Here is a 15,563-nt window from a genome sequence, read left to right on the forward strand (position 1 = left end):
AGATAGTGAAACCTCGCGCTCATTGTTCCCAGATAATGAAACCTCCCGCTCATTGTTCCCAGATAATGAAACCTCCCTCTGTGTTCCCAGATAATGAAACCTCCCGCTCAGTGTTCCCAGATAAGGAAACCTCCCTCTCATTGTTCCCAGATAATGAAACCTCCCGCTCATTGTTCCCAGATAATGAAACCTCCCGCTCATTGTTCCCAGATAATGAAACCTCCCGCTCAGTGTTCCCAGATAATGAAACCTCCCGCTCAGTGTTCCCAGATAATGAAACCTCCCGCTCATTGCTCCCAGATAATGAAACCTCCCGCTCAGTGTTCCCAGATAATGAAACCTCCCGCTCATTGCTCCCAGATAATGAAACCTCCCGCTCATTGTTCCCAGATAATGAAACCTCCCGCTCATTGCTCCCAGATAATGAAACCTCCCGCTCATTGTTCCCAGATAATGAAACCTCCCGCTCAGTGTTCCCAGATAATGAAACCTCCCGCTCAGTGTTCCCAGATAATGAAACCTCCCGCTCAGTGTTCCCAGATAATGAAACCTCCCGCTCATTGCTCCCAGATAATGAAACCTCCCGCTCAGTGTTCCCAGATAATGAAACCTCCCGCTCATTGCTCCCAGATAATGAAACCTCCCGCTCATTGCTCCCAGATAATGAAACCTCCCGCTCAGTGTTCCCAGATAATGAAACCTCCCGCTCAGTGCTCCCAGATGCTTTGTTTCAGTGATCCCAGGACCGGCCTCATTGCTCCCAGAACCCCTCTCTGCATGACTCCGAGTCCAAGCCTCGTTCCCATTGCTCCCAGATCCCACCAAGCAACATCCAAAGCTGATAAATCAGTGTCTCTAATAATACTACTTAGAAAAATGCCTCTGTTCTTGTAAAACCTCTGACTCCCTGCAAGAAACACCATGAAACATCAGCTAGTAATATATTAAAAGTCTTGCATATAGCACACACCTCCTCCGAGTGTAGCACGGTCCCCATGTTAATAACTAGTAATAACACCCTACACATACGCACACAGACACATGCGGTTTCTTGGTCTGAACCATGCTTCTGAATCACTTAAAAAATCATTACAAATTGCCACCTTCCCTTTAAGGCTGATTATGCTCCAGTGTTTTTTATGACCTATACCTGGCCCCATAGTAATGTAATTATAAACGGAATATTTTATCCATCATGGTAGCAGCTGTAGTCTCTGCTCAGAAATCATAAATAGTAAATATTCAGTGGGTGCTTTGAATTAAAATTCATATTACATTCTGGGCAGTTTAATTAATATGGAATAACCTTGTAATTACATTGGATTCTCTACAAAGTCATCACTGTTTCTTCTGTGTATTTGAGGTTATGAGATCTGAGATCTAGTGTGAATGGAACTGTCAACTGAGTGAACAATCTTCATTAAGAGTAGGATGATGAACGGGGTCTGCTTGAGAGACAGGAACCCCACCGTGAGTTCAAAGGTCAACCCCTGCAGCCCAAAGCCCTGGAGGGGGCAAACCACCAATAAAACCACAACGGCAAATCGCAGGCCATTTCTGGCCATTTGAAAGCCTGCGTTCTGTTTACAGCCTTTCATTTACTCCTGGATAGATCCACTGTTTATGAAGAGAAACATCATTAAAATTAAAGCCTGGCACATCAAGCGAGCTTCAGTGGGCAGTCAAGCATGCCACAATTACTGAGGGAAAGGTTTCACCCCTTTGCTGCCATCACTCATTAATTACACTACCCCATGGCCAGTCGAAGGGTATCGATAGCCTCTACTGAACGCAACTGAGCTGTACCGTTATTACTTGCACTATAAAATCATTTGAATATTTTCACAGATCGCACTTGCTCTGCGAATACATTTTAATTGTTAGAATCAGTTGCTGCTATTATACGAACATACAGACAGGAAAAGACCCTCTGGTTTGTCCAGCCTGTCCCACATACACTTTCCGTCAATGTTCCCGTTTAGCTGCGCGGCCGCACGGCTGGCTGAAGCTCCCGTGCAGGCGGGTTGTCGGTTTCTCAATGGAAAAGCCATGTGTGTGCGGAAGTTTGAATGGGCCACGTAGACGCTTAAAGGGGCCATGCACACAAAAAAAAGTTGTTGTTTTTTTTTTTTAAAACAGGGAACAATGCTTTTCACCCCATCTGAATCCAGGTTATCGCCTGTTTTTTTTGTCGTATGACACTTATGAAGTGTTTAGGGACGTTTTACGATGTTAAAGGCGCTATATAAATACAAGTTGTTGTTGGGAGAGGCGATAAAACAATTGAAAATCCAGGCCAATTTTGGGGGAAAGATTCTGTGAAAGTCCTCTCAGACCTCCCTTTGGGTGATTGAAACTCGTCCAGGAGATCACTCTGGTCCTGATAATTCAACGCAGTACCTATCTTTTGTACGAGGTGATCTCCGCCCCAGCCAGAAACCGGTCCAGCCTATGCTTGAAGGAATACATTATACATTACGATTATTCAGCAGTATTATTCAGGTAAGGAAAAATACACAACAGCGGTAATGTGCTTGTACTGTTCCTGACTGATTCACAGAGCTCCCTGCTCAGTGCTGTGCTGGTTTATACAGAGGATGTTTTCAAGCTGCGGGGGGGGGGGGGGGTCTCTGGACCTGAACGAGGCCCTGGGTCAGACTTCTGTTCATCAGTCATCCAATCTCAGCATCATCTTTCTGCATTTACTGCCACAAATGCCGATTGTTTCTCTTGCTGTATAGTAAGAAATGATGGCGTTGTTTTCCTTCGGATAAGCGTCACTGTCTTGCAGACGTTAGGACCAGGGTTGCCCAGAAGTGTGCGCCAGTATTTGCAGCGGGGGGGTTTACGGGAGTGAAGCCGTATTGGCGGAGGATCCCTTGGGAGTAACTCAGTAATTCCCAGAGGTTTACAGGAGTGATCCAGTATTTCCCGGTGTCTCTGGGAGTGATTCAGTATTTTCCCGGTGTCTCTGGGAGTGATTCAGTATTTTCCCGGTGTCTCTGGGAGTGATTCAGTATTTCCCGGTGTCTCTGGGAGTGATTCAGTATTTGCTAGATTTCTCCCATGCAGAAAAGTTTGAAAGCCACTGTGACACTGTAGAGCACCTTTGTGAGCTTTAAATGTTTAGCAGTAACATGAGGAAAAAATTGTGCAATTATTTCTTTGTATTGTGAAATATAGTATAGTATGCACAAAACAGTGAAACCTGTAACATTACAGACACCTTAGGGACTGTCGTTTTTTTGCAGGGGTCCGTGGAAGCATTCACTAATGTCCTTCAGGGAACCTGCAGCCCACAGCCTGTGTGGCCTACACGAGATTCCAGTCCAACAGTACGTGGCTCTTAAATTCCCTCGGGCCAAGAAATACTGCTGATCCAGAGATGCCCAAATCGCAAGAACAAAATGCACGATAGATAATATGTACTGTAGACAGGAGTAGGCAATGTACAGTGTACGTACGGTGTATAAACTGTAGACAGATTTCGGCATCACACTGTGTATAGTATAAGCTGTAAATGCTTTCTAGATGACAGGACTATTTAAATTGTTGCTTACCTATGGCACAGAGTGCATGTCGGAGTTCCAGGGTGAAGGTGGTAAGGGGAACGTCCTCAGACACCGGCAGAATGGCCACTGTGGAGAGATTACTGGCAGGATTCCCCACCGATTCCCATTTGTTGCTCACCGTGTGGATTCCCAAGCCACGTCCTTGTACAGAGAAAATAAAGTTTACTAAAGTTAGCTTATGCAATGACATGCAAGAGCTTTGGCATTATTGAGCCATCTCTGATGCACCTACAGTGTGCTGGGGGGGGCTTCCGCTACCACAAGCGTACTGCTGGAGCCGGGAGAAGCAGCACCTTTCATACTTGGCCAATACTAAATGTTGCACGTTCTTCCCTCCAGCCCTCCTAAAGGTCCCGAGTCTTGCTGGGCCAAAGTCGCACGGAAGGTAGCAGCACTCTGGAATCTCACTCAAGTGACCATTCTTCACGTATGGGCCTAGAACAGGGAGGATGTAGAAGCTATTGGGCTGTAATCGTATCACAGCCAAGCCCAATCCTATTCTCACCCCAACACTTTCCAGCAGCAAGAACCCTGGCTGAGGTTTCCCGTCCTTGTTCCAAAGTTCTTGTAGCATCCCTATGGGCCGAGATCAATTAACTCACAGCACAGACCAGGGAGTGCTTTATGTGACTCAATGCTGCTGCAGGCAGTGGCTTTACCCATTGAGGAAGATGCATGTAACATTTTTAAAGTGCAATTGAGATAGGAATTCAACGTTTATGGATTGATCAGGAGCCAGGATGCCCGTTTATGGATTTATAGTCCAATGATGGGAAGGATGTATGGAGCGAGAGAGAGAGAGAGAAGGGGGGAAGAGAGCGAGAGAGAGAGAGAAGGGGGGGAAGAGAGCGAGAGAAGGGGGGAAGAGAGCGAGAGCGCGGTGAAGAGAGCCAGAGAGAGAGAGAGAAGGGGGGGGGAAGAGAGAGAGAGAGAGAGAGAGAGAGAGAGAGAGAGAGAGAGAAGGGGGGGAAGAGAGCAAGAGAGAGAGAGAAGGGGGGGGGAAGAGAGCGAGAGAGCGAGAGAAGGGTGAAGAGAGCCAGAGAGAGAGAGAGAGAAGGGGGGAAGAGAGCGAGAGAAGGGGGGGAAGAGAGCCAGAGAGAGAGAGAGAGAAGGGGGGAAGAGAGCGAGAGAGAGAGAAAGGGGGAAGAGAAGGGGGGAAGAGAGCGAGAGAGAAGGGGGGGAAGAGAGCGAGAGAAGGGGGGAAGAGAGCGAGAGAGAGAGAAAGGGGGAAGAGAAGGGGGGAAGAGCGCGAGAGAGAAGGGGGGAAGAGAGCGAGAGAAGGGGGGAAGAGAGCGAGAGAAGGGGGGGGAAGAGAGCGAGAGAGAGAGAAGGGGGGAAGAGAGCGAGAGAGAAGGGGGGGAAGAGAGCGAGAGAGAAGGGGGGGAAGAGAGCGCGAGAGAGAGAAGGGGGAAAAGAGCGAGAGAGAGAGAGAAGGGGGGAAGAGAGCGAGAGAGAGAAGGGGGAAGAGAGCGAGAGAGAGAAGGGGGGAAGAGAGCGAGAGAGAGAAGGGGCGAAGAGAGCCAGAGAGAGAGAGAGAAGGGGGAAGAGAGCCAGAGAGAGAGAAAAGGGGGGAAGAGAGCTAGAGAGAGAGAGAGAGAGAGAGAGAAAAGGGGGGAAGAGAGCCAGAGAGAGAGAGAAGGGGGGAAGAGAGCCAGAGAGAAAAGGGGGGAAGAGAGCCAGAGAGAAAAGGGGGGAAGAGAGCCAGAGAGAAAAGGGGGGAAGAGAGCCAGAGAGAAAAGGGGGGAAGAGAGCCAGAGAGAAAAGGGGGGGAAGAGAGCCAGAGAGAGAGAAAAGAGGGGAAGAGAGCGCCGGGGGGGGGGGGGGAAAAAGAGAGAGAGAGAGAGAGAGAGAGAGAGAGAGAGAGAGAGAGATGTTAAATCAAGGCCCCTTCTGCTCTCTCAGGTGGACCAGAGATTTTTGTGCTCAAGTCTCCAAAGTGGGACTTGAATCCACAACCTTCTACTTGGAGGCAAGCGTGCTCCCAACGGAGCCACGGCTGGCCCCTGTCGTGCACACCACTGCTCCTTGCTCAGCAGCACTGTCTGATACAACAGCGTCCTGATTAACAAAGAGCAGTCGAAAGGTACAGGCTTCAGTTCAGCACTTGATCGACATGGAACCAAGCTTTGCTTCCCCAACAGTTGGACTGAGCTCTCAGCAGCTCCAGGTACATTTCCAGAGATTAGGAATACAAGCTCCGATCGACAGAGTTTCTATGGAATAGAACTGAAAAGCAGAGAGGTTATGTTAAACTTGTATATAACCTTGTTTAGACCACTCTTAAATACTGTGCACAGGTCTGGTCTCCATATGACCAAAAGGGTATTAGAGGCACTGGAGAAGGGGCAAAAAAGCTTTACAAGAATGATACCAGAACTGGGAGCTTATAACCATCAGAAAAGACTGAACAGGATGGGGCTCTTTTCTCTCTAAAAAAAAGATTGAGGGGTAACCTTATAGAGATTTTAAAAATTATGAAGGTGTTTGATAGGGTAGGCGTAGAGAAGATGTTTTTGCTTGTGGGGAGCTCAAAATTGAGCGTCATAAATATAAGATAGCCACTAATAAATCCATGGTGGGAGAGGGGGAGAGGCAGAGGTGTTTAGAGCCTAGGCAGCTGAAGGCACGGCCGCCAACGGTGGAGCGATTAAAATCAGCGATGCACGAGAGACCAGAATTGGAGGAGCGCAGAGATCTCGGAGGGTTGTGTAGGGCTGGAGGAGGTTACAGAGATGGGGAGGGGTGGGGGGGGGGGGGGGGAGGGGGGGAGGAGGACGAGGCCATGGAGGGATTTGAAAACAAGGTTAAGAATTTTTAAATCGAGGTGCTGCCGCACCGGGATCCAATGCAAGTCCGCGAGCACAGGGGGTGACGGGGGAACGGGACTTGGTGAGATTTAGGATACGGGCAGCAGAGTTCGGGATGAGCTCAAGCTTACAGAGGCTGCAAGGTTGGAGTCCGGCCAGGGGAGCATTGGAATAAGTCAAGGCACAGACATTCAAATGGGTGAAAAACAGTGATGACTTCTGTGTTCAGGGAATAGTGAACTCTAATTATAAAGAGGATATTAGATATCTGGAAATCCAAATTACAGAGATTGAAAGCCCTTGATTTGGTTGCTGTGTGACAGTACTTTAATTTCAAATAGGCTTAAAAATGTAATCCAAATGAAATGAATGTACAGTATTATGGTTTTAGAGGTGATACCTTCACAAAAGAAACATGGTAATTACGTTCACAAGCTTTTTCCTAGTTGCCACATCCTTAACTACACAAGGTGCTTCCAGCATTTTCTTCTTTTATTTCAGATTTCTAGCATCCGCAGTATTTTGCTTGTGTAATCTGTCTGTGTTACTTTTGTTACTTCTGAAGTTCATAGGCAGCTCGAGAGGTGGAATCGTTCGATTGTCAAGAGTCATTCCAATCATCAGAGACAAACAGAAGACACCACACCTTAGTGCCAGGAGGGATGGGCCTTAGAAAAGCTATCAGCGGGATCATTACATAGAAGATAGGAGCAGGAGTAGGCCAATCGGCCCCTCGAGCCTGCTCCGCCATTCAATGCGATCATGGCTGATCATCCAAACTCAGTACCCTGTTCCTGCCTTCTCCCCATATCCCTTGATTCCTTTAGCCTTAAGAAATACATCTAACTCCTTCTTGAATATATTTAATGAATTGGCCTCTACTGCCTTCTGTGGTAGAGAATTCCACAGGTTCACCACTCTCGGTGAAAAAATTCCTCCTCATCTCTGTCCTAAATGGTTTACCCCTTATCCTTAGACTGTGACCCCTGGTTCTGGACTCCCCGGCCATCGGGAACATCCTTCCTGCATCTAGTCCTGTTAGAATTTTATAAGTTTCAATGAGATCCCCTCTCATTCTTCTAAACTCCAGTGAGTATAAGCCCAATCGACCCAATCTCTCCTCATAAATCATTCCTGCCATCCCAGGTATCAGCCTGGTGAATCTTCGCTGCACTCCTTCCATGGCAAGAACATCCTTCGTCAGATAAGGCGACCAAAACTGCACACAATACTCAAGGTGTGGTCTCACCAAGGTCCTGTACAACTGCAGCAAGACATCCTTGCTCCTGTACTCAAATCCTCTCGCTACGAAGGCCAACATACCATTTGCCTTCTTAACCGCCTGCTGCACCTGCATGCTTACCTTCAGCGACTGGTGCACAAGGACACCCAGGTCTCATTGCACTTCCCCTTCTCCCAATCTATTGCCGTTCAGATAATAATCTGCCTTCTTGTTTTTGCCACCAAAGTGGATAACCTCGCATTTATCCACATTATACTGCATCTGCCATGCTTCTGCCCAATCACCCAACCTGTCCAAATCATCCTGGAGTTTCTCAGCATCCTCCTCAGCTTTGTGTCGTCTGCAAACTTGGAGATATTACATCTAGTTCCCTCGTCTAGATCATTAATATATATTGCGAATAGCTGGGGTCCTAGGACCGATCCCTGTGGTACCCCACTAGTCACTGCCTGCCATTTGGAAAAAGACCCGTTTATTCCAACTCTTTGCTTCCTGTCTGCCAACCAGTTCTCTATCCAAGTCAATACCTTGCCCCCAATCCCATGTGCCTTAACTTTACACGCTAATCTCTTACTGCCATGGTCCCCTGAATCTTCCCAATCAGCTGGTGTATAAATAAAACTACTCAACTTTAAAATAAAGATAGAGGGACATTCTTGCGACTTCAATCAGGACCACTGTTTGTTACACAGGAGCGGACAGTGCATACATGAACCGCTGGAATCAATGCTGTGAGCTGTTAATGAAGTTGGTAGGACCAGTCAAATTAAGGGTAGCATACCCCATGAATGTTCTTTTGTTAACAATTTTTAAATGTTAAGAAAAAAAATACCATCACACTTCCAAGGAGAAAGCCCATTGTTTTATATACGCTTAAATAAAAACAAAAAGGGTAATATTTCTGTAAGTTCTAATTTTCTCATTTAAACATAGCTTCCAGTGGACGGTGGCAATGGTCCCTCTAATTTTGTTCTGGCCTACACGGCCCCTTTAACTAGCTGCACGGGCCATTCACAATTCCGTACGTGTGGGTTTTTCTATTTAAAAGCCGGCTCATCGGCTGCGCGGGACCTGCAGATTAAAGGGAACGTTGGACGATTCTCCTCCCTCAGCCCCAGCAGCCTGTGAGAAAAACTCAGCTTGTAGTTATTACCCTTTCAATGCAATGACGAGGGGAACATGTTAGTGCTGTTAAAGTCCTTACCTGCTAATGGACCACTGACTTGCTGCAGGTTGCCAAGAATCTTCTGGCCCAGTAGGTGAATGAGTCGTGTAACCACCTAAAACAAAACAGCACCAATTCATGAGTGTTCACACTGCAAGGTCTAGACCGAGTTCACTGGAAGATATAGTGACTCTCATTTCAACAACCACCACCTGGATTTATATAGCACCTTTAATGTAGTAAAACGTCCCAAGGCGTTTCACAGGAGCGTTATCAAACAGAATCGGACACCAAGCAGATATTAGGTCAGGTGACCAAAAGAATGGTCAAAGTGGTAGGTTTTAAGGAGCATCTTAAAGGAGGAGAGAGGTGCAGAGAAGTGGAGAGGTTTAGGGAGGGAATTCCAGAGCTTAGGGCCTAGGCATGGCCGCCAATGGTGGACAATGAAAATCGGGGAAGCGCAAGAGGCCAGAATTTCCCAATAATCAACTCTAGATCATTCAATAAGCTTGCAGTGATTACACCATAATTGTTAACTTTCCCGTGTTAATGTTGTTGTGTATGAAGTGCGTGCAGTCTCCTGCCTACACTGTCTGCCTTCCACCTTCCACAGAGGGAGAAATACAAGCAGAAACAAAATAAACTGTTCCCAAAAGTTCCTCAGTTCATGTGCACAGATACTTTTTTGACATCTGAGGGCACAATGCCCTGTGATTTCGCTCCCCCCCCCCCACCTTTCTTGGCCTTTCAGGCACATGTCTGTTGAGCTGAGACATGTGCCTGCCCAAGCATCTACTGCTCTGAACTCGGAGGAGGGAAGCCATTCCATCACTTAATTTAATTTGTTTGAGCACTGATCACAATGGAGGATCTTGTTGCTGGGCAACGGGGCACTTGCTATTTCAGGCACCAACTGTCTGCATAAAGTATAGGAAACTTTGGTTTATCCGGAGGTTATATGTCCGGAATACTCGATCTAACAGCAAAAATCAGGAGCCGTTTTCTATAAGTTTTTTTTTTAGTTCTCGTTGCTTTTTTCCCCCAAGTCAGGCACTGCATGGTCTGTAGCTATAGCAACAGCTTCAGCTAGAGACGCTTGCAGCTGCAGCCGACTGTTTAGAAGCTGTTGCTGAGCAACAGTGTTTGTTGTCAGATACGGAGATGAAAACCTCCGTATGCTTCAACATTAACTTTGTATGTCCGGCAGTTTTGATAGATCGGCAACAGCTCGGTCCCGTCGGTGCTGGATATCACAAAGTTTCCTGTAACTTTAAGTATTAAGTTCCCTCTATTCTGCCCCAACAGTGTGCCTCTGCCCCAAACTCAGAAGAACACCACTACAATCAAGTGTGACAATTCTTCCATTTCCCACACCAACCATCCTTAGGCCTGTCTGACTGACGTAGCCCATAAGCACCCAATTAGAGGCAGTTTTGAGCTTTAGGCTCAATTCCACTAGGAGCTAGATTGAGACTCCCAAATTCATTTTACATTGGACCCTTACAGCCGGCAGATAGGGGAGACCTTAATCTCATTAGTCCTGCCAGGATTTAAACCCAGGTACCAGAGTTGAAAGGCCAGTGTCAAACCCACTGCACCACCCAGTTCCCCTAGCTCCTTTCAATGCTTCATTCAAATGATGGGATGAAGTGGCCTTTCATCCCATATGATCACATCTTCCAACCATACCATAGAATCATACAGCACAGGAGGCCGCCATTCGGTCCATCGTGCCTGTGCCGGCTCTTTCAAAGAGGTGTCCAATCAGTCTCACCCCACTACTCTTTCCCCATAGCGCTGTATTTGTTTCCTTTTCAAGAAATTCAAGAAAGCAGTGCTATCAGAGGTGGTGTCTTTTGGATGAGACGTTAAACCGAGGCCCTGTCTGCTCTCTCAAGTGTATGGAAAAGATCCTATGGCATTATTTCGAAGAAGAGCAGGCGAGTTATCCCCACTGTCCTGGCCAATATTTATCCCTCAATCAACATCACAAAAAAACAGATGATCTAGTCATTTTCACATTGCTGTTTGTGGGAGCTTGCTGTACGCAATTGGCTGCCACGTTTCCTACATTACAACAGTGGCTACACTTCAAAAAAAAGTGCTTCATTGGCTGTAAAGCACTTTGGGACGTTCTGAGGTTGTGAAAGGCGCTATAGAAATGCAACTCTCTTTTTGAAATGTCCAAGTTTCTTTTGAAAATCACTACTGAACCTGCTTCCACCATTCGTTCAGGCAGTGCATTCCAGATCGTAACTCGCTGCATAAACCAATTTTCCAGTTAGTTTTCAAACATTCATCTGAAGAGAGAACCAGATTTAATGTCTCGTCCAAAAGATGGCACTGAAATGACATCCTGGATTATGAGCTCAAGCCTTAGTGTGCACCAGGAATTCTACAAGGGCAGCCCGGGAAATACTTGACCTGGGGCTCTTCCCTGTATGCAAGTACTGGTGTCTGCTCTCCACTTTCCATGGTCACTTAGCTCTGACCCAGAATCCAGTACCGTGGAGATCATGGGTGCGAATCCATACCTCACCACCGAGGCACTATGTACTGGAACTTTTTTTATTATAAAAGATGTTTGCAAAAGCAGATGAAATTTTAGTCATGCAGTATTGCACAGCACAGTCAATATACTTACAAAAACACAACAGCAAAATACTGCAGATGCTTGAAATCTGAAATAACAACAGAAAATGCTGGAAACACTCAGGTCAGGCAGCATCGAGGAGAGAGAGAAACAGAGCCAACATTTCGAGTCGGGGGACCTTTCGTCAGAACTCTGACGAAGGGTCATCGACCTGAAACGTTGACTGTTTATCTCTCCTCAATGCTGCCTGACCTGCTGAGTGTTTCCAGCATTTTCTGTACTTACAAAAGCATTTGTGTTCTTGTATTTAAAGTCACAGAGCACACTGGCAATCACCTCACCCCGAGCTCACTGCAGTCAGGCTCCTGTGAATGTACAATCCTGGAGCACGGCCGTCAAACCTTAATCTATGCCAGACCCATTATTCCTTAAAAACCCTGGTGTCACTCCTTTTCAGCCGACAGAGTGAGCAGTGCGGTGTCCAGAAGTTAAAGGGAATCTTTATACATAATAAACAATTCCAATGCAGAGAAAGTACTTTGTAAACTCTATACTACCAAACAGAAGGGCAAGACAAGCTTAAATACAAATTATCGGAGATAAGTTAAATTCACAGGAATTGCTGCAGTCGCCTGTGTGCTGCACATAAGAACATAAGAAATAGGAGCAGGAGTAGGCCAATCGGCCCCTTGAGCCTGCTCCGCCATTCAATAAGATCATGGCTGATCTGATCCTAACCGCCAATCTACTATCACAGAACCATCTCCTGAATCTAACAGAATTAGACACACGAAATAGGAGCAGGATCAGGCTACACGGCCCCTGGGCCCGCTCCACTACCCACAGGGCCATGTCCGATCCGAACCTAGACTCATGTCCAAATTCCTGCCCGCTCCCCATAACCCTTAATTCCCTTTACTTCTAGGAAACTGTCTATTTCTGTTTTAAATTTATGTAATGATGCAGCTTCTACAGCTTTTTGGGGCAGCATATTCCATGGACCTACCACCCTCTGAGTGAAGTAGTTGCTCCTCATCTCAGTTTTGAAAGAGCAGCCCCTTATTCTAAGACTATGCCCCCTAGTTCTAGTTTCACCCATCATCGGGAACATCTTCCCCGCATCCACCCGATCCAACCCCTTCACAATCTTATATGTTTCAATAAGATCGCCTCTCATTCTTCTGAACTCCAATGAGTAGAGTCCCAATCTACTCAACCTCTCCTCATATGTCCATCCCCTCATCCCCGGGATTAACCGAGTGAACCTTCTTTGTACTGACTCGAGAGCAAGTATGTCTTTTCTTAAGTATGGACACCAAAACTGTATGCAGTATTCCAGGTGCGGTCTCACCAATACCTTGTACAACTGAAGCAATACCTCCCTATTTTTATATTCTATCCCCCTAGCAATGAAAGCCAACATTCCATTGGCCTTCTTAATCACTTGCTGCACCTGCATACTAACCTTTTGAGTTTCGTGCACCAGGACCCCCAGATCCCTTTGTACTTCAGTACTTTCCAGTCTCTTGCCATTAAGATAATAACTTGCTCTACGATTTTTCCTGCCAAAGTGCATAACCTCACACTTTCCAGTATTGTATTCCATCTGCCAAATCTCTGCCCACTTACTTAGCCTGTCTATGTCCCCTTGCAGGTTTTTTTATGTCCTCCTCACTCACTACTTTCCCTCCCATCTTAGCATCATCTGCAAACTTGGATACGTTACACTCGGTCCCCTCCTCCAAATCGTTAATATAGATTGTAAAGAGTTGGGGACCCAGCACTGACCCCTGCGGAACACCACTAGTTACTGATTGCCAGTCTGAGAATGAACCATTTATCCCAACTCTCTGCCTTCTGTTAGATAGCCAATCCTCTATCCATGCCAGAATATTACCCCCAATCCCGTGATTTTTTATCTTAAGCAATAATCTTGTGTGGCACCTTGTCAAATGCCTTTTGGAAGTCGAAATACACTACGTCCACTGGTTCCCCTTTATCCACCCTATATGTTACTTCCTCAAAGAACTCCAGCAAATTTGTCAAACATGACTTCCCCTTCATAAAACCATGTTGACTTTGTCCTATTAAATGATGATTATCCAAATGTCCTGTTACTGTCTCCTTAATAATGGACTCCAAAATTTTACCTACCACAGATGTTAGGCTATAGTTTCCAGCCTTCTGTCTACTGCCCTTTTTAAATAAGGGTGTTACATTAGCAGTTTTCCAGTCTGCCGGGACCTTTGCTGAGTCCAGGGAGTTTTGGAAAATTATTACTAATGCATCCACAATCTCTACCGCCACTTCCCTCAAGACCCTAGGATGTAAGCCATCAGGTCCAGGTGATTTATCCGCCTTGAGTCCCATTATTTTACCGAGTACCACTTCCTTAGTGATTTTGATCGTGTTTAGCTCCTCCCCCCCCATAGCCCCCTGTTTGTCCAGTGTTGGGATATTCTTAGTGTCTTCTACTGCAAAGACTGATACAAAATATTCAGTGTTTTTGCCATCTCCATATTTCCCACCATTAATTTCCCAGTCTCATCCTCTAAGGGACCAACATTTACTTTAGCCACCCTTTTTCTTTTTATATAACTATAAAAACTCTTACTGTTTTTATATCTTTTGCTAATTTACTTTCATAATCTATCTTCCCTTTCTTAATCAATCTTTTTGTTATTTTTTGCTGTCTTTTAAAGTTTTCCCAATCCTCTATTCTCCCACTAGATTTGGCTACCTTATATGCCCTTGTTTTTAGTCGAATACTATCCTTAATTTCTTTACTTAGCCACGGATGGCTGTCTTTTCTTTTACACCCTTTTCTTCTCAGTGGAATATATATTTTTTTGAAGTTGTAAAATAACTCCTTAAATGTACACCACTGATCATGTATCGTCTTACCCTTTAATCTATTTTCCCAATCCACTCTACTCAATTCCGCTCTCATACCTTCATAGTCTCCTTTATTCAAGCTTAGCACGTTTGTTTGAGATCCAACCTTCTCACCCTCTAATTGAATATGGAATTCAACCATGTTATGGTCACTCATTCCAAGGGGATCCTTTACTAGGACATTTTTAATTAATCCTGTCTCGTTACACAGGGCCAGATCTAAGGTTGCTTGCCCCCTGGTCGGTTCAGTTACATACTGCTCAAGAAACCCATCCCTAATACACTCACTGAACTCATCCTCAAGGCAGCCCTGCCCAATTTGATTTGTCCAATTAATATGATAGTTAAAATCCCCCATAATTATAGATGTTCCCTTATTACAAGCCTCAACTATTTCCTGATTGATACTCCGTCCAACAGAGTTGCAACTGTTCGGAGGCCTATAGACTATGCCCACTAGTGTTTTTTTCCCCTTATTATTCCTTATCTCCACCCAAACTGTTTCATTATCCTGATCTTTTGACCCAATATCATTTCTCTGTATTACAGTGATTCCTTCCTTTATTAACATAGCCACCCCACCTCCCCTTCCTTCCTGCCTGTCCTTCCTGATCGTTAAATAACCTGGTATGTTTAATTCCCAGGCATGGTCACCCTGCAGCCATGTTTCTGTAATGGCCACAAGATCATACCCATATGTAGTTATTTGTGCCATTAACTCGTCTATTTTGTTACAAATGCTACGTGCATTCAGATAGAGAACTTTCAAATATGTTTTGTGACACTTAGTTCCTGCTTTTGCCCTTTTTATTACTTTACCTTTTACTCCATACCTTCTGCCCCTTCCTGACACGCTCTGGTTTTTAATTTCCCCACTGCTACCTAAGTCTATGACCTTCTCTGTTGTAATTTTTATTATTTGCTCTCTAGGAACCTCCCCCCCACTAGATAGTTTAAAGCCCTCTCTACAGCCCTAGTTATATGATCCGCCAGGACTCTAGTCCCAGCACTGGCCAAGTGAAGCCCGTCCCAACGGAACAGCTCCCTCCTGCCCCAGTACTGCTGCCAGTGTCCCAGGAAGCAAAACCCATTTCTCCCACACCAGTCTTTGAGCCACGCATTTAACTCTCTAATTTTATTTGTCCTAGCCAAATTCGCTCGTGGCTCAGGTGAGATTATTACCCTTGAGGTTCTGTTTTTTAATTTGACCCCTAGCTGCTCATACTCCTTTAACAGAACCGGCTTCCTAGTCCTATCTACGTCGTTTGTACCAACATGGACCACGACA

The 15,563-nt window shown here is 45.7% G+C and overlaps 1 protein-coding gene across 1 annotated transcript in view; it reads right to left on the minus strand.

The window, feature by feature from the left end:
- Nucleotides 1-15,563, minus strand: part of pnpla7b (patatin-like phospholipase domain containing 7b) — a 320,770-nt gene that overhangs the window by 127,417 nt on the left and 177,790 nt on the right. The window contains exons 21-22 of the mRNA XM_085965146.1: nucleotides 8,827-8,902; nucleotides 3,561-3,713 (exon numbers count right to left, since the gene is read on the minus strand). Of these exons, the coding sequence (XP_085821272.1) occupies nucleotides 3,561-3,713; nucleotides 8,827-8,902 (229 nt within the window). The remainder of the gene's footprint in view (nucleotides 1-3,560; nucleotides 3,714-8,826; nucleotides 8,903-15,563) is intronic.

The sequence above is a fragment of the Somniosus microcephalus genome, chromosome 23, assembly GCF_052327205.1.
Source record: "Somniosus microcephalus isolate GS21.2 chromosome 23, FLI_Smic_1.0, whole genome shotgun sequence".
Classification (NCBI taxonomy): domain Eukaryota; kingdom Metazoa; phylum Chordata; class Chondrichthyes; order Squaliformes; family Somniosidae; genus Somniosus; species Somniosus microcephalus.